Here is a 19,849-nt window from a genome sequence, read left to right as displayed (position 1 = left end):
ACAGTCCTCAGCTTAGCACTCGCCGACTTTCAAATAAATTAAACTTATCTTATAGTACAGTCAGGAGAACATTGAAATAAAACAACTTATATCCATATCATTTACAAAGAGTTCAAAATATTCATCCAAGTGACAGTGCATTAAGATTACAATTTTGTCGATGGTTGTTAGAAAATCTAAATAATGTAAGTTGTCTTTTATTCATGGAGAAATGTTTAGAAGATACGGAATTCTAAATTTGAAAAATAGTCACTGGTGATCAACTGAAAATCCAAAAGCAGTTGTACAGTCCAAATTTCAAATTCGATTTTTGATAAATGTATGATGTAGTATAATTGGGGACCAGTTAATTGGCCCATTTGTTTTTGAAAACCGCCTTACTGGTCTTGTGTACAAAGACTTTTTAGAAAGTCAACTACCAGTGTTTGTTTATTCTTAGCCTATATTACATTATTCTCTTTGGAATTAATTTCTCTACAAGTTTTGGTTAAAAAATTGCATGTTTATTACCCATTTAATAAAGTTAATGTACTTCAAATCTAAAGAAGTTTTTGAGACTGAATATTTTGTCTGATATCTCACAAATGGGTAAAACACAGGTCAGGATCGATTTAACTCAATTTTTCAATTCATTTTACACAAAATGTGGTAAATTTAATAACTATTTTTATGCCATCAAACATCAGTTTCACTTTATTTCCGTCTTTTCCTAGATAAAATGCGGCAAAATCTTTCGCTAGCTGTAGCTCACTAATAAAGCGTTTCTGGGTATATTTTTATGTGAACTTTTTTCATTACTTTGATGAGAACAAACCATCTGAAAAGTTTGTCAGGTTACTCATGGAATACCCTGTATAAGTACATTCAAAAAAATTTAGAATACATTTATGAACTCTTTAAGTCAATTTTTCTGGTGAAGATTCCCAAACTCCTGTTTTGGGGGTATTTTATACACCCTAGGTACATGTCAGCCTCCTTCAAAATAATTTTCTATGCATGCCCCTGTAAAATTATTTATATAACCCCTCACCATGTCAGAAATAAACCGCTACTATTAAAAACAACCAAGCACTTGAATATTTATTTTATTCGTAAATTAAGAAAAGCCAATACAAGTAAACAACACTGTATTAAATTATTGACTAAATAACCAGATAAATTCATTAAAACAAACAAAGAAATAAAAATACATAATGTTGTATATTTCATATTTAGATTCACTATGTTCTGTTATTTAGCACCAGGGATCTTTTTAAATGGACTATGATGTGTGGAATTCAATTTACTTGATGGGAAAACATTTACAGTTTTGTTTTTATTCATCTGGCCTCGGTTAATATTAGTATGTGAGGTGTTCAAGTTTTTGCCTGACTCATTGATATTACTGTTCAATAAGCTTTTGAGATTTTGGTCAGAGTTTGATTTAAGTAAGCTTACCTTGGATAATTCTTTTGACAATGGTATTTTTATTTTGTTTTCATTTGTTTTACCTTGATCTAAACCGTTGTTGATGTTATTTGTGACATTCCTCTGAGATAAGTTACTATTACTTTTATGATCTTTAAAAATTACACTAGCTCTCTTTCTTATTCTATCCACTTTTATACTTTTCTTTACATCATTTTCTTTTGAAGTGTTAATTTGCTTCATATTTCCTGTTTCTTGTGTTTTACTTTGAACACTACCAACTAGTGATCTATTTTCTCTGAGTGAATTTGTGATATTACTTTTGCGCAAGACCACATAAGTTTTACATCTTTTAACTTTCAAACTGGTGTTCTTTTTCATAATTTTCTTCAGCCTTTTACCAGGTTTTGTCATGAACGTTCTTTGTCGTTCAATTGTATCATTCTGAATGGGTGAGAGAGATGACTTCACTCTAGGATTAGTTAACTTTTTTGTTGTATCAGCAGTATTTTTTTGCATTTTATCTTGAACGTTTTTTACTTCAAGTCGTATTTGTTGTTTTTCAACATTATTTTTTGCAGCGAGACTTTTGACTAAAGACAGATTTTGAGTATGAGCAAAGGTATTATTAACTGTGTTTGGCCTATTCCTGTTTACCAAAGAACTTGAAGTTTCTTGAATAAATGTTTTACTTTTAATGTTAACATTTTTATTTCTGTTGAAGTTCTCTAATTTGGGAGGGTTTTTTAAGTTGGCATTAATTAAATTTGTTCTTTTGTTTTGTGACTGCAGGGCTGTTTTAGTTTTTATATTTTGTATTGTATATATTTTCTCTCTTTTGACATTGTTTAAAGTATCCTGTAAATTATTTGTATTAGTTTTTGATACTTCTGATGATACATCTTCCTTGGTATTTGTAAGAGAATCTTTATTTAAATTTACACAAGTAGATGGACTGTTTTTTATTCTATTTTCTAAAGAGGGAGTAATTTTGTTTGAAACTGGTTTGTGTAGTTTTAATAAGTTGTCAGATTTAAAATTACCTGTTACATTTTTGGTCACAGATTGCTTGGTGCTATTATAAACAGCCTCTTTAAGTTGCTGGGCAGATGGCTCCATATGTATTTTTTCAGCCTTAAAATCTCTTTTCATTTCTTTAGTATTACTTTCTTTGTCACTGGACCACTTGTCATTGCTTATTACTATATCTGACATATTTAATTTTGAAGAATAGTTGTCAGATTTTAAATGACCAATTTCATTTCCAGTCAAAGATTGTTTGACACTACTTGTTTGAGCCTTTTTATGTTCAGGACTAGATAGTTTCATAAGCATTTTTTCAGTCTTATCTGTTGTATTAATTACTTTATCTTTTGGCTGATTGCCATTGCTTATCAATATATTTAGCATATTTAATTTTGAAGAACAGTTATCAGATTTTAAATTACCGACTGTACTTTTGTTTAAAGATTTTTTGTTAATGTGATCATTTTCATTATTTTGAACTACAGATAGTTTTGTACTACCCATTTGTTCTGAAACATGATTATGCTTTTCTTTTTTATAAGTTTGTTTATCTTTAGGATATTGCTCATTGTTTATTGATATATTTGATGTTTTTAATGTTATACTTTTATCCTGGTGTTGTGCTTTACTGTCTGAAATAATATTTTTTCTGCCATAATTTTTATTGTCACTACATAAACTCCCATTCATATGCTCCTTTGGAGATTTGGAGGGTAAATATGGTTGTAATTTATTGGTGCCATTAAATGGTTGTATTTTTTTGTCTCTATTTAAATCTGTGCCTATTTTTATTCTTTTATTAAGTTTATTATTTGTATTTAAATGACTTTTATCAGTGCTAGGTTTGTTTATTGTTTCAGTTATTGTTTTTTTGAATGCATCTGAATTATGTTTGTTTCCTTCAGTTGAGCTGTAAGAACTTTTTCCCCGATTTCTTTCAGTTTTTATTGCAATTGGAAGAACATGACTTCCATTTATTGATCTTAATGCAAAACGTTTTGATATTGTTGGATTAAAAATTTTCAACTTTGTCAACTTTTGTTGATTGAGTAGTTCTTTTATGTTTAGTTCGTCTTTTTTGTTATTGTTCTGATGTTTATGCAGACTTTTGTCTACTAAATCAGTTTTAATGGTCTTTTTAATATTGTTTGACAAAATAATTTGTTCTTGACTGAATTTGTTTTTTTGCATTACACCTTTCTTTCCAACAGTGAGATTTTTACCAATCCAATGTTTTTCATTTTCTTTGCTCTTAATTTCTGAATGCATAGCAGATTGAAGGTTTTCACATACTGGTTGATCTATCACATTCTGTTTTTTGACAAATATTGGTCTTACTATTGAATCTTTACTTTTGCTTTTATTTGTTAATATGATTTTTTTATTGTCATGTTTATCTTTGATATCATATTTTTTCATAACACTATCATTACATTTGAAGTTTTCCCCCATTTTTTTAGATTCAACTGATTGAATGTTTTTACCTTCATCAATTCTGTCCAATTCTTCTCTATCAATTTTTATCATTGTATTAACTTCATCTTTTTTAGTAAATTTGGCTGTGGTATTATTGTTCTGTACTGAAGCGCATTCAATTTTTCTTGTTTTCTGTGTCATTTTGGGTAGATTACTTCGGATAGTTTTAACTGTTGAGCTATCTTTGTTGTTTTTATTTTGTTGGATTATATGTTCTGGAATGGTTAAATGTCTTTGGGAATGCATCAATTTAGAACACTCTAATTTTGAATATTCATTTTGAGACTCACCTTCTTTTAAAGCAAACTTGCTCCCCATATTATTAGTATACCAATATTCATTTTTTTGACTGTATTGAACTGCTGTTGTTCCTGACTTTGGATTAAGAACATTAGAGTTATCAAGTTTTTTTTCTTTATCAAATAGAACAACTATGTTTTCGTTACTGCGGTCTTGAACTTTCTTCTCTTTGATTTCAGAAAGGTTCCCTAATACACTAGATCCATTTTGTAAATCTGCTTTGTCTATCTCAGGCCCATTAGACTTCATTTCACTAAAAGACTTAACTTCAACAGTTTTTGATTTCTTAACTGCGTTTTCTGTCACCCTCTTTTGTAGCGTTTGTAAAGAACACATTCTAGTGCTCTTACTTCTGTTTGAACTTTTAGAAATGTTGTCTTTTGAGTCTTTGCTTTTTTCTCTATTCTTTGATTTTGATAGTTTAGTTTTTGAGGAACTTGATTTTTCTTTGGTAGTAATTTCCAAGTCTCTTGAGGGTTTAGAGCACACAGTTGTATTTCTCATGGATGTTTTACTTTTTTGTGTTTTAGGATCTTTTACCTTATTACAAAATTTGCTTTTCTTTCCTTTTGAGGAAGTTTTAGTTATATTTGGTGAACTTTTTGCTTTAAGAAGAATTTTCTTACTATTTTGTGTTGCTTTTGATTTTAAAGAGATACTTTTGTTACTGGCTTTATCAAAAGAACATATAACAGCACTTTTATTTCTTTTAACTTTGTTTGAAATTTTTCTCTTCATACTTTCTTGACTCTGTTCACTACTAGATTTTGGTTGTTTATTTGTGGGACACTTAATTTTACTTTCCTCTGGCTTATTCATTTCAGAACATTTACTACCATTAGTTTTTATTAGTTTATCAACTTGTTCTTCACATATTGCTTCTTTCTTGTTTAAAGATTCTCCATCATCTACATTTTTGTTGCATTGATTTGACAAATCCTTATCAATTTTTTCTACTGAATTGTCTTGCTCACAATGATCTGAAAACTTTTTAAGATCTTTAATTGTACATTCCTTGTTTGATTCAACTATATTTGAAATATCACTTAAACAACAGTCCTCTACCAACTTACTTTTTTTAATATTTTGTTTGGAACTAACTTTCTTTGTATTAGTCTTGCTGTTGACTTCAGATGAAGGAGAACAAATCTTGGCTTCAAACCGCTTGGGCGATAGTTCTGATGTTTTACTTTGACCACATACCTCATTACGTTTTTCTTCCCTCATTTTGTTGGGACAGGATATAGATTTCTTTGAATTAAGCTTTTTATCTGTTGATGACTTGCCTTTTTTAAGAGAGGTTTTACTATTTTTCAAGCATAGCTCACTTTTAGTTATTTTGGTATCAATTTTTTTGTGTTTAGAATAATTTTCATTGTTTTTATATTTTTTAGGTTCTTTTATTTTTACTTCTGATTCTCGAATAGATGTAGCACATGGTTTTTCGATCGAACTCAACTTTTTACAAGGAGATTTAGATGTTTTCATTTTGTTTTCATCAGGTTGAATCGTTTCTGCAGATGATCTTTTAATTTTGAATCCCATGTATTTCTCAAATTTCAGTTTACTCAAATCTGAATTCATACCTACTTGATTAAAAGATGTTTCTTGCGATATTATTTGCAGTTTTTCTGTTACTTTTGGCTCTATATGCTGACACTGAAAAGCTGAAAGAGACTTACATTGCCTTTTAGCATTTCTTTCTTTTGTTTCTTGAGGTCCCTTAGATGTTTGACGAATCCTATCATCTTTCTTCGATACACATTCCTTAGTTTTTGGCTTTGGACACTCGGCTAACACAAGTTCTGCATCTTTCCTTGTCAATTTTGTACAAATATTAGCACTTTGAGTTACATTCTCATCCTTTTTCGATTTTGGACATTGTACATTAGTAGATTCCGATAAACTTAATGGGCATTTTACAGACTGCTTATCATTTTTACATATATTTTTGTCACATGCCTCAAAGGAATCATTAATTTTTGAGCTTTCCTCTTTATCACAAGTTTTTTCTTTGCAATCACAAACATTCAATACATCAGAGATAACTTTATGCTCTTTTGAAGGCTCTTTACTGATTTTACATTCTTTATTCCTAATTTCTTTTGTTGAAACATCATCATTCTTTGGACAAGGCGGTTTCAGCTTTTGAACTTTCGGGTCAACTATAAAGTTGTATTTTATGTTTTTAGTTGCAGTGCTTTTATTATCACATATATCTTTCTTATTTACCATCAGAGCTGTGCATTGTAAAGCCTTTTGAAAACTAGATGTCTTAAATTCTTGTGCTATTGATCTCTTACATTCTTTTTTCATTTCATCAATGTTTGCAGTAACACACCTTTTGTTAACTTCAGGACATATACTTCCTTTTCCTGCGGTCATGTTGGTATCTGATGTTGTATCGTGTTGAGCTGAAATACTGGTTGACTTACTACTGGGTTTTAATATTTTATCATCGGTACAAGGTTTTCTACAAATACTTTCACTGCATGGTGTCTCTTGTTTATATTTTACAGTATTTTCCACTACTGGCTTTGCAGAAATGAATCCACATGGATCAGGTTTGGTTTTTGTCACACTGCTTGTCAAAGTGCAAGGGCATGGCTTTGTGTTTAAATCTGGGAAACACTTACTTTTAGGAGTAACTAATTCCGATTTACCAGGTTTTTTAGGTTCTTTGCCCATATCACACACATTATACTTACCTTGAGCACTGTTTGAGGTATGTGGTAAGTTGTCTTTTTTATACTCTATTTTGCTAATATTTTCAGTAGTTTTATTACAATCTTTTACTTTTTTAATTAACTCATTTTCTAAGTCTGCCTTTAATTTACAAGAATCATTCTCAAGTTGACTTGAGCTTTTATGGCTCATGCCAGAGCTTTCCTTTTTACGTGTTTTTTCCTCATATTTTCCACTTAAAAATAGTTTTGAGCAAATGTTTTTAAATACATTCCTGCTTTCTTTTTTACTACGTTCTTTATCCAATTTTGAAGACCACTTATCATCATACTGGGGTTGTGATGTAGATTCTGCAGGTTTTACATCTTTAGAATACTTACAGTCTTTTTCTGGTAATTCCAAACATTTCAGGTTTTCATTTGCCTCTTTGGTCGTAGAAATGTCTTTTTCTTGTTTGATGTTTTTCCCACATACCAAATTCTTTTGCTTTTTCTTCTTTGGCTTCTTCTTAGGGTCTTTGTCAGGATCTTCGAAGCAGCTACTACTCCCTTTTTCTGGTCTAGGATTAGATACTGGAGGCTTTGTCAGCTGTCCAGCCCATCCCTCCCTGAAAGGTCCTGTTTCCTGTGGTTTGTTATGTACTGGGGGCAGTGCTGGATAGTTTGAGTGTTTCTTACCTTTGGACCCTTTCTTCTTTCCCCAAAAGTAATCTATACTTGAAGTGTTAATGTTTACCTGGTTTGTTCTGTTGAAATCATATAGATTATGAAATTCGTGTTCATCTTTTATTCCTAGAGGCACGATTTTAGCTGGTAGATCAAGTTTTGGATTAATAAATTTTTTCAGTAATATATCAAACAGCAAGTGCTCATTGGAACTTCTTAATGAAATTGGACCTTCAATAGTTTTCTGAAACAAGAGTTAATATAAACAAAATGCTTTGTTAAAAAGAGATATAGATTGAATTGAAAATTGTATTCTAGGGATTAGTAAAAAGCAAAATTTAACACATCAATGAATCAAGAGAGAAAATTTAGTTTTGTCATCTTTTATTCTATGAAATATGAATAAAAGTTATCTTTATCTTTTTATGTAATGCCTATACATCTTTTCATCAGCTAGGTACAATCTCATAATTGCATCAGCCTGTGATGAGCAGATACAACTGCATATACTCAAGATGCACAAAGGGATTTCCACTTTATCAATTAGAATTTTTTACATATTTTAGATACGGTATCTATATGATTTTACACAGGGCTACAATCAGTTCACCTGTTAAAAAAAACAAATAAATCTGCTTCCTTACTGTGAGAATGCAAAACTGATAACAACCTACCATTACTAAAAGACAAAATCTAAGAAAAATCTTCCTCAATCAACCCTACTTGAAAGAGAATAACCATTCAACTAACAGGTGATGTTAGTTCACAAAAACTTATAGTTTGCTATGACATCTTTTGAAGGCCTAAAAGAATTTAATTTATGTCTGTCTATCTATCTATCTATCAATCTATCTGTCTGTCTGTCTGTCCACATGATATCTTTATACTGAACTGACTTTAAGACTTAAAGTTTTGCAGAAAGCTCTACTTCTTTAAAGGCAACACTGAGTTCCATGATGGTGCATGGCTCTCCATGAGATTTAGATAAACGTAAGTGAACATTTTCACATTGATGTTATGGGTAACCCTGATGGCAATGAAAAACTAGCATAATAAAAAATTTTAAGAATTTGAATATAATCATTTCTGAATTTAAAATGTGACATATTAACACATAATGTCTAACTACTCCAACACATACATCTGTTGGTGACTTTTTATGTAGCGTAATAAAGAGAAAAGTTTATAGACTTTTATTATTTAAATACTGATATGAAACTCAAATGATCTTGACGTTTTCTTTGCAACTTCAGCGAAGCCTTTTACATGACACTTGGTGTGTATACTCATACCTTGTCTAGTATTATTAATAGGTATTATATAATATATAGTATTTTAGTGTACTAAAAGCGTAAGTGTATAAATAAATAAATATATATATTACCTATAATACTAGACAAGGTATGAGTACACACACCGTGTGTAATGTAACAGGCTTCGCTGAAGTTGCAAAGAAAATGTCAAGATTATTTGAGTTTCATAGCAGTATTTAAATAATAAAATCCTAAGTATTTTTGGTTTTTTTTTGTTCTTTTAGGACAAGAAGCTTAGAAATTACACCCAGTCCTGTAAGGATCTTTGCGCTGTTTCCGGAGTAACAGGATATTCTGGATGGGCAAGGTTGGGGGTGGGGGCCACCTCCTTTTGAGATCCATGAGGAAGAATTTAAGACACTAATCTCAAGTCAATTCCCCTCAGAAGAAGGGGAATCCAGCTCTGAAACAGCCTCTCCAATCAAAGCAGGCAATGGGTGGCACACCCTTATATCTAGGCTAGCAAGAACCTTTGACACTTAGGGAATGAACCCCACCAACTCCACCAGTCACCTCCCGCAGTAGAGGTTTATTTCTTAACCATGGCAGTAATTGTAACTTTAAAATGATTATGATGCAATAAACTCGATTGGGAAAGAAAATATCCCCAATCATAGTGATCCTGAGAATCTATTGTGATTTAAACCTGATTAAACCAGTGTTGTCATTTTTGAGGCTCTTGATAAACCTCAAAATGTCTCTCGGACCTAAAAGTCCCACATCAGGAGTTTTTTTTTTAAAGCCCTGTCTACATGTTTCCACCAAGTCAGGCCACTCTCTATTCTTTCACAGATTATGTGTATAAAAATCTCCTTGGATTTCACCAGTTAAAAGATCAATGTCAGTAATTTTTTTTTTTTTTGTTCTCTTAGGACAAGAAGCTTATAAATTGCAGTTATTCCTATAAGAACCTTAGTGCTGCTTCTGGAGTGACAGGATATTCAGGATGGATAAGGTTAGGGGGTAGGGACCACCTCCTATCGAGATCTATCAGGAAGAATTAGGGTAATAATCTCAAAGTCATGTCTCCCCAGAAGAACGGGAAACCAACTGTGGACCAGCTCCTCCAGCCTAAGCAGGGAGGGGGTGCACACCCTTGTTGAGGCTAGTAAGAACTTCTGATACTTAGGGAACGAACCTCACCAACTGCAACAGTCATCTCCCACAGTTGACTAGAGCTATAGAATTACCCTTGCACCCCTGAATCTCGACATTTGCGGTTACTGATGTGCTGCTCCTGGACATCCAAAAAGTCGCCCAGATTTAATTGACACGTCAGTTTTTGCTGAGCTCAGTGGTAAGTTCAACTGGAAGGTATAAACCAGCCAGAAGTGATCCCTGCTTGGTGTGTTTAGTCAATGGTGGAGAATAATCTGATGTCCGGTCTTCTAAATCCAAGAGTAGTTTTGTCTATCGATAAAGGGTCTAAATATCTTTACCTTCTCTCAGATGTAGAAGGTTTTTCCAGTAGAAAGAAGTCTCTGCACCCACCAATTTCATGACAGAATTTATCACTTGACACTTAGCCAAGCCACTAAAGGGTTCTACGCCTAAAAGTTACGACATAGCTCCAAGTCTTGCCAACCTTTCCGCCATCTAATTCCCTCATCATGTTGCAATATCCGCATCAGAGTAACAGTGTTTTGAATAGCCAAAGCTTTAAGTAATATTAGCCATTTCCAAACTAACTTCAACACAAAATTGCAGATGCTGAAAGATGTCAGTGCAGCTTGATTGTCTGATAGGGTACATTTCTTGGCACAAATCTTAAGTGAATGGCTTGAGAATAAAGTAAACTACATCTAAATTTTTAAATAAAATCAATCAAAACACCTTCTAAATTTTTAATGTAAATTAGCTATGATCCATAATACAACACCTTGGTCAACGATCAGTTACTTCATTTATATCATTCAGTTTTACATCAGCTCATTGCAACAAGCAGGTTTTTAAATAAACCAGTTTACCAAAATATGACTTACCTTCTTTCCAGGCAATAATAATTCCTCTGCTCTGACATACTTTTTCAAATATTCGTCGTATATTAAAAGTTTTGGTTTTTGTACCCTGCCCTGGGCTGCAGCACGCTAAAATTAAATTGAGAAACAATCAGTTTTACTGACTTCAAAAAGGAGATGTTACTAAAGAAAATTTGTAGTATTTGACTGAATATACCGCCAGTACACTTGTGTCATGAAAAACAGATCACCAGATCGAAATAATTCCTTTTGGTGTGATTCTTAATGACCATACATTTTCTATTCTATATTACACATAAACTTATAAGGTTGCATCTTCAATTAGTAATTACATTTGTACAGTAAATATTAACAGAACTATGAAAAATTGTAACTACTTGCATAGTGATGTTAATTTTAGTCTGACACATTGTGGTCAGATTTTTACAGTGGTAAACAGTCTGATCTCACGTTGAAAAGGTATTATTTTGAATTAAAATGTTCTATTTATATTCATATTTTTAAAAGTATTAATTAAAATTGGCACTCTAGTTTTGATACAATATTCTATTTTTCATCTGAATACAAAAATGTTTTAAACTTGATATAAAGATTATCATTTATTTTACCCCAATTCTGCACGCTAACAAAAGGTAAAATAGAGATTGTCTCTAAAGAATAAAAATAGGAAGACACAAAATTTGTTCTTCATGTATGCTTAATTAAAAAAATAACGTAAGTGAGAACTTTGAAATTAATATTGACATAAAACAGTTATAAAACATGTTCAACGTCACATTTTAATTTCATTAATTTTTTCTTTCATGTAAAGTCAAAAAGTTGCCAGATTGTTATCTATATTCAAATAGGATTTCATTGAAGAAGACGTTTTTCCTTCTGTTTGCAGCAAATCCTAAACTGTCTTCTGCTTCTTTCCATTACTTTAGAAAACTAAAGGTTGTTTCCCATAAATAGCTGTGTTTATTTATTGTATTTTAAAATACTGTCTTTAACATAGTGTGGGTTTGTATGAGAGTCATAAGGAAAGCTTATACCTCATTATCTGTCATAGCCTGTGTGAGAATCTCATCAAACAGAATAAGTGGGGGAGCGATACAGTACAAGGTCAATCCTACTAATAAAAAAGTGGTATGGTCACAGACTGTGCCATCACTAACACAAATCCAAAGTCCAACGTCTTTGCCCACGTAACTATTAGCATTCCCAATAGCACTTGTCAACCCCCCAATTTATCTTTGTGTTAGTCATGCCCTGGGACATATTTACTCCTACTTCTTTTAGTTTCATGATAATTAATATGAAACATGCATATAATAATATACAAGTTCAAATCATTCTAAATGTTGTGAACTCTCCAATGTGAAATTCCAAGTTCATAATAATGAAATTACAGTTCAGGGGCGATATAATCAATAGTTATTCAAATGTCTGGGCAAAATATTTCATTAATGCAATCAATATTGTTATTGATGTCATCTGCAGTGGAATCAGAGGGGCACCCATTCTTATGGTTATCCTTAATATGTCCCTCATGAAATTAGTGAAAATGTCTGTTACGTATCACTTGCATTCAACTACTCTTTACTGAATCATCTCTCTATGATCTTTTCATTATCTCTAGGGGTCTTAGTGGTACTTTCCCAATAAGATCAGACTTTAATGATGACTTGCTACTCTACTGAAGAAGTTTCAAGATCTTGAAGTTGAAAAGCCTTTATCACAAAATTAAATGGAGCTTTAGATTGAAATAAAGAAAAGAGTGGCTAACTAATTTCCACTTTCACAAGCATTGTAGGAAGAGGATTTCTCCTTCAGTGAGCCCTTGCTGGTAAAAGTTCTGGAAGCTTTTTGAGTCTACCTTGTTTAAAGCCTTTCTCGTTTAAAAAAACTTAAAAACTGTTAAAATTAATTAAAGTATATGCTATATTCCAAATCAAGGGATATGTAACCTATAATCTAAGTTTTTCTATTCACACTGCATCAACACACTGTTTATACAATCAAATTCTCCAAATATTTTGGTCTCTCTCCTGTGGAGAGACATCTTTAGCCAATAGATGTTAAACCAAAACTGCCAATAACAAGCATTTTTCTGTATAAGTGAGTTGAAAGGGGTGGAACATTTTGTGACTGGCTTAACTTAACTATCCAATGAACAATATATGATCAATATGGCTTCTTTATTGCAGACTATAAACTTTTCCACTATTTTACACTATTTCTTTTTGTTGAAGTTATTTTCTTTCTTGATTATTTCAGAGGTTTTTCTAGTAGAGATCTTTTGCAAGTACTATAATTTTTATATAAATTCTATTGCATTATTGGTTTTGAAACTTGTTTCACTATAAGGTTTAAAACCAAACAGGCGTTAGATTAAAAAAAGAATATTTGCAAAAGATTTTTAATACTATCCAAGGACAGTAAGAGAAACCTTAGAAATTATCAAGGAAGAAAATAAACAAAGAAGATAGCATGAAACAGTTGAAAAGCTGGCAGCCTGTAATAAATTAGTCATATTGATCACAGTTTGTCATTGGTTGGACAAGCTTCAGCCAATCACAAAAAGCACTGCCCCTTCACCTATACAGATGAATACTTGTTTTTGGCAGTTTCCATTCAACATCTATTGATTGAAAATTGCTCTCCACAGCAAGAGTGAAATATTTCAAGAGTTTAATTGTGCTAGTAATGTATTAATATAGTATGAACCGGAGAAAACTGACATGACAGTTATGACAATATGTAACAACTAATCATATTTACCTCTTTCAAGTAGGCTCTTAGGAAATCCCGTAAATGTTTTATCATCATAAAAATTCAATCAGCCAAACTGAAAAAAGAAAAGAAGTGAGGTTAATTTAAAATTAGTTACAGAATATACCAGTTTAGTTATACATTGAATTGTATTTTGAGAGACAGTAAAAAAGATATACTTAAAGTAATAAGAGACAAAAGCTATGTAGATTAGTTTTGTTGCTATTTATAATTCTTATTGATTTTCCACAATGCTTTTAATTCACATGCAAACATAGACTAAAATTTAAAACTTTCGGGAATTGACTTTATAGGTGCTACAAGATAACCTTTGGGAAAAGAGTACGAGTGTATAGAAAACTGTAAGTGTAAAAGTATTCTCCCTAGGATATCTTTGGAATATCATCAATATAAAAGTATTTACATTTTAGTTCATTACATACTCTAATGTTTTATTTTTCTTCATAAGTATAAGACACACAAAATTTAACATGCACATCTCAGACATTAATATTAATCAAAACTAGAAACGTAAAATATTTTTTATGCTAAGTTGTGATTATATGGATGGAAATTTTCTAAAATTTCTTGGAATATTTTCACTTATCTCAGTCTTTACTTCTGCTGGAAGTCTATAAAGAATAATCCATCATTTGACACTTCCTCTCAGTAAGTGTCAGATGATCTTTGAAGTGCAGAGAATCAGTCATACTGAATGGAAAATAATATGAGTGGATGTAACCATTTGGAGAAAATAGGATTGTTTTAAAGACGAAGAAGGGTATAGTGCTTAATGGTTTGAGCAGCTCCTGAAAACATTTGTTTTCCATCAAAAATTATTTTCTTTAATTCCATAAGTACGTTAATCCTTGATAGACAATTTTGAAGTGAATAAAGGTGTTATGAAACTCTGTTCTTTATATTGTTTTCTGGACTCAAGACAAGGTCATGTAGAATGTATAAAGGAATGCCTCAAACTGTTGCCTTCTCAACATACTCAGATCAGGTTACAACATTTTTCAACAACCACTAAAAAAAAATTGGAAATTGGACCAGTCAGTCATTGGAAAGCCATTCTTTGCTGTATGTTTCTCCAGTTTGTTGTGATCAATCCAATCAAACACCTTCAAAAGATCAGAATGTTCCCAAAGAAGGCTTGTTCCACGTTCAATGCACCTTTTATGAAGTTGATTTTAATACAATTGCTTGAACGATTTTCTCCAACACAATTTTGATTTATTAGGATCTTTAACTCATTTATATTCATTCTGAAATAGCTCAAAGTGAAATCAAATGAATTTCCATCACATTGTGCACCTCTAAAAATCTGTGTTTTAGAGATGTTTTATAAAGTACCGTGTACACAATAATTTTTCACCACTATCCTAGGGAGTTACCACCGAATATTGATTGTAAGATATGGCTGAAGTACAAATCAGTTATGTAGAAGGCAGAAGACAAAAATGAGGATGATTGTTATCGCTGCATGCATCTGAATGAACATAAATTGTTATGTGGTATACAAAACTGGAGGAGGGTGACAATTCTATATATATATTGTGGAAGCGTATTGTTCTTTGGATTTTACAGAATTAATCCTGACAAGGAGTTGTGGTACTTGTCACCCTCCTCCAGTTTTATACACCACATAACAATTTATGTTCAATCAGATGTATGCAGCATATATGTATAGGACAAGTATATATAGGACTTGTATTAAGAATTTGGTAAATTACAAACGTAAGTCACAATGTAACTTCATGAGCAAATGAAAGCTCCATCATAAAATCCAATCATAAAAACAAAGACCTCCCCACAATCACAAGTATGATGTTTCATTTGAACCCATTTCATCTTCTAATAATTGTAAAAAATAATTGTAAATTGATTAAAAATAATAAGAAGCAATAATTTAGACAATATTCTCAAAGAAAGGCTCATGGCATCAGATTCTTTTGGGTAATCTTTATCAATTTATTACCCCATTAAACGAGTCTGAGATAATTTTGGATTGATAAAAAATCAATTGAATTGTGTCAATTAACAATTGAAATCAATTAAAATTAAAATCAATTAAAATTAAAATCAATTAAAATTAAGTCAATTAAAATCAATTGTTAATTGAGTTGTTCTAGCAATGTAACAGAGAAGTTTATTTTGGACATAATCATCAACTATTCTTCATCATTCATCAAAGTCATATTACATGATGTTTCCTAATTAACTTTATTAACTTAAAAAAATAATGTGTTCTAATTTTATTTTCTGACGAAGGAAAGTTATTCACTGTAGTATGGCCAGAACTTTGAAAAGGAGGAATTTACTATCTAGAGGTTTATATTTATAAACAATGAAGCTTTAAATATAAGTTAGCTGGTTGATAACATTTGATTGATATAATGTGGGTTATAATTTTCAGTACAATTGGTTACTGTACAGTATATCATACAATACAGATCTTATATTTTCAATATAGATTGTATATCTTCAATTATTTTTTGGGACCCAAAATCAGGCCCCTTATGAGGATTTACTTAGGGATGGGGTTTCAACCTTCATAACTAACATTTGGCTGTGCCTCTGGTTATACAGTATTGTTATACTTTTTATGATATAATTACTTTTGTCAACTAGATACATGGAATTAGATTTAAAGATGATAACTTTAAACTAATAAAATTATTAACAATAATAGCACATTTAAAGTTTAACAAATCTATGAGTAAAGTACTTTATTTCAGGATAAAAACATACAACAACAAAGTCATTATACTATTAAAAAACATTTCAAGCTTAAAAGTTAAAATTTTGAATTCACAATTTCTGGTCAAATTACACAATTACAGTTGTTAAGGTTATACGCAGTTCCCAATGTTGAAAGGAACAATCCAGAGGCTATATAAACATGTACATGCTACTTTTTTTTGTGGGGGGGGGGAGTATAATCTTTTAATTCATGGACTGACATGTTTATAATGCTTTCTCCAGCCAACAATCATAGCCTTTAATACTTAGAGTACTAATTTACCTCACTAGCTTTAATAAATTTGAAAACTTTTGAGAGCCATAAACTGATTTCATAGTATTTTCAAGAAACATTAACGCTGTCCGTGGCAGTCTGAGGGTAACTTTTGATAGGCATATATTTCTATGTGGGTAGGAATTTACTGATCTGTCATTACTAATAATATCTACCTAATTAAAAAAAAAAACATATTTTCATGAAACAAGTTGCATTGATCATATAGCATGAAAGTTTTCAAATAGTAACCTGCATCAGGTTTATGTTAAACTAACAATTTAAAACAACAGACTAACAGTGATTATCTCTTTTACCTTCAACATCATTCCCGACCATGCCTCCTTTTTAGATTTTAATGCAGTCCATTAAAATTACTAATAATATAGAAAAATCACAAAGAATTTATGTAAAATTATTACTTTAAATTTATGTATTACATTAAATTTGTTTGGATGTTTATTTAATGAAAATGTTAAAATCTGTCCTTTGTGATGTGTATTATTCAAATGATCACCTGTTTTGTTTAAACTTGATTCACTGGATAAGTTGTCAAAACATTTAGATGCATTCAAACACAGCAGTTCAAGATATATACTTAAATAAGAATAGATACAACAAGTATTGATAGAGATTCTGTATATACTGTTCTTGTTCTTATATGCAAGAAGATTTGAATATATTTGAGAATTTAATGTTATTGTATATTTTTACTTTTGAGTGACCATTTTATCACATAAAAAGCTGTTGTATACTAATGTAATATTAAATGAATATTCTTGGAGCAATTGGGCAATTTTAAATTCGATACAACTAATAATAATCACTCAATATTCCGATATAATTTTTATTTTGTGAAAGGCCTTTCGAAATCAACAATTTTATCACATACACCATAAATATTGTGGAGTCGTATGATTTTAACTTGTAGCAATGCGATAAATGGTTCCAGATTGAATTTTATAACATCCAACACAAAAAAAGATGATACCACTACAAAAACAAAAAAAGTTGAATTATTTTCATACTTTGGTATAACACTAATGCAATCTAACAGTTCCTGAGGTTAGTACATAAGACACTATGCTGCTCGATAGTCAAAGTGTTTATTATACTTAAAGATGTCTTACAAGTTATAAACAACCTAAAACATTTAACAGCTTGTGGTCAGAATGACATACAAAATTTTATAATGAAATCTTGTTAATTCCTCACAAGTTAACCATTGGCATTTCCACTATATCTTTTCATCTTTAAAAATTTCCAAATTACTTGAAATATGCTAGAAAATTGACAGATTAAAATTAAACCGATCTACAAGAAGGAAAACCCAAAACTAGGTCAAAATCCATAGCTAGAGGTCTAACAAGCCAATAGACCTAGGCTGGTAGGTGGGTTTCCTACCTTCCTTTTCTTAAGTGTTTGAGAGAATAATTTATAATAAATTAGTAATTAATTTTGAAAATAACAATCAATCAATATAAATTTGGATTTTGTATAACAAGAACATTAATAACACTGTAGCGTTTTTAAAGCTACATTGGTTGATTTTTTTTATTAAAACATAAATTAAATAAAATTTTTGGGAAAGAAATATTGGAATTTAATTTTAATTAGATTGTGAAAAGTTAGGATGAATACGAATATGTAATCCTTTGGCAAGTTAGTGCTGGTAACTTTAAATTATTAGGAAGGCGGTTCACTGCCTAAATTGATGAGAACTTGTCTTGTGCACTGCAGTTACGTCAGATCTGAGAGGGCTATTGTTTCTCAAGTTGGATATGGCTGGGCCAATGAGAGAACGCCGCGGATGTCCATCAGAAGGGGGTGGAAGGGGAACTATAAAAACTGCCAGCTCATAATTTTTTACCCTTTTTTTGTTATAATTGTCAGTTAGTTAATGACAGTGCGCGCCGTGTTTCTAACTTTTGTTCCACGAGAGATTTTGAGGAAAAATTAAATTTATAGAAACTACAGAGCAATCTGCATAACTGATTCTTGATGAACAATAGAGCACAATAGAATCATACAAGTTACATTTGGTTCAAACTTGCAAGCAAAGTGAATTAAAATTGAACTTTGCTAATAACTTTGAATGCATTTTGGAAATTTAGTAATTTATTAATATTTAATTTAAACTGTTTTATTGTGAATTTTTTATTGGAAATTAATGGAACATTAATAATTGTTTGAGAGAGTTGTACTTGAATTGCAAAGAATTAAAAGTTAAGGTACAACTAGTGGAAAGAGAAGTTTGATTTTTTATTTTTTTATTTTGAGTGAGCTTAGTTGGAAGTGAACATTTTAATTTGAGTTATTTCCAAGTGGTATTTGATTTTTATTTGAAAGCTTTATTATTTTATTTCAGAAGAGACCTCTGATTTTTTTTGTTTCATATATTGGACTGAAATTTTTATTTCTTGCCAAAGGACATTTTTTAATATTACTAATTTTGTCAATTCTTTGTGGAAAAAAGAGTGATGAAAATTCTGAAACATTGAACTTTTTAATTTACCAGTTTAAAATAAATCCATTATTTTTATTTAGAACTGTGATTTTTATTTAAGACAAACTAGATAATATTTAATAGTTAAAAATCTAGTCATAAATTTTACTGAATATTCACTCGGAGCATACTAATCAAAAAATAGTTTATATCGTCTTGGATGTCTTAATATTAATATCTACAATCCAAGTCGTTATACTCATATTAACTATTTTGGTATCACAGGAAATTCTAGTATTGATGTTGATATGATATGAACTTGCAAAATGTAAACACCACTGGGATGAAACTCTGATGTTGGAGAATCAAATCGTTTCTTAGTGAGCACTTGCACCAATAAGTGTAAAAAATACACGGCAACTAGTTTAGTGTATTTTTGTGATGTGATCTTTCAATAGTTATTTAAGTTTAAAAGCCATAGGAGTGGATTTTTGTGATTTCTTATTAAGAAGTTAAGATATATTGTGAATGATTATACAAAATGTCATACCTTCAGGTTAAGAACCTAACATACCTGGAAAAAATGAACATTCCACTTTTCATTTAGGATTTCTAAAGTATGAAGTTTTTACAGATTTTAATATTTAAAATCTTAAATTTGTAAAACATTGTTTATATGGAAGTATTTATTACCTATCACCAACTAAAGTTGTGTGCATACAGTTTAGTTTCATCACTTATCAATACAGTAATGTGTTTGAGGAGGTTTTCAGCATTTC

General features: G+C 30.8%; 1 protein-coding gene across 2 annotated transcripts; it reads right to left on the bottom strand.

Moving 5' to 3' along the window:
• Positions 1–1,069: 1,069 nt before the first annotated feature.
• LOC124363129 (protein PF14_0175-like) lies at positions 1,070–17,120 on the bottom strand. 2 transcript variants are annotated; one of them, XM_046818269.1, is made up of 4 exons: positions 16,942–17,120; positions 13,615–13,681; positions 10,855–10,959; positions 1,070–7,803 (listed from the first exon to the last, which is right to left on the bottom strand). In XM_046818269.1, exons 2-4 carry the CDS (start codon positions 13,660–13,662, stop codon positions 1,231–1,233), a joined length of 6,726 nt encoding a protein of 2,241 aa, XP_046674225.1. In that variant the 5' UTR covers positions 13,663–13,681; positions 16,942–17,120; the 3' UTR covers positions 1,070–1,230. The 2 variants fall into 2 exon arrangements, with proteins under 2 accessions (XP_046674225.1, XP_046674233.1); XM_046818277.1 differs by lacking the exon at positions 10,855–10,959.
• Between the last annotated feature and the right edge of the window lie 2,729 nt (positions 17,121–19,849).

This window comes from Homalodisca vitripennis, chromosome 1, assembly GCF_021130785.1.
Source record: "Homalodisca vitripennis isolate AUS2020 chromosome 1, UT_GWSS_2.1, whole genome shotgun sequence".
NCBI classification, from domain to species: Eukaryota; Metazoa; Arthropoda; class Insecta; order Hemiptera; family Cicadellidae; genus Homalodisca; species Homalodisca vitripennis.
Note: the sequence above shows the minus strand (reverse complement) of the source record. Positions and strands in the feature narration are given on the sequence as shown.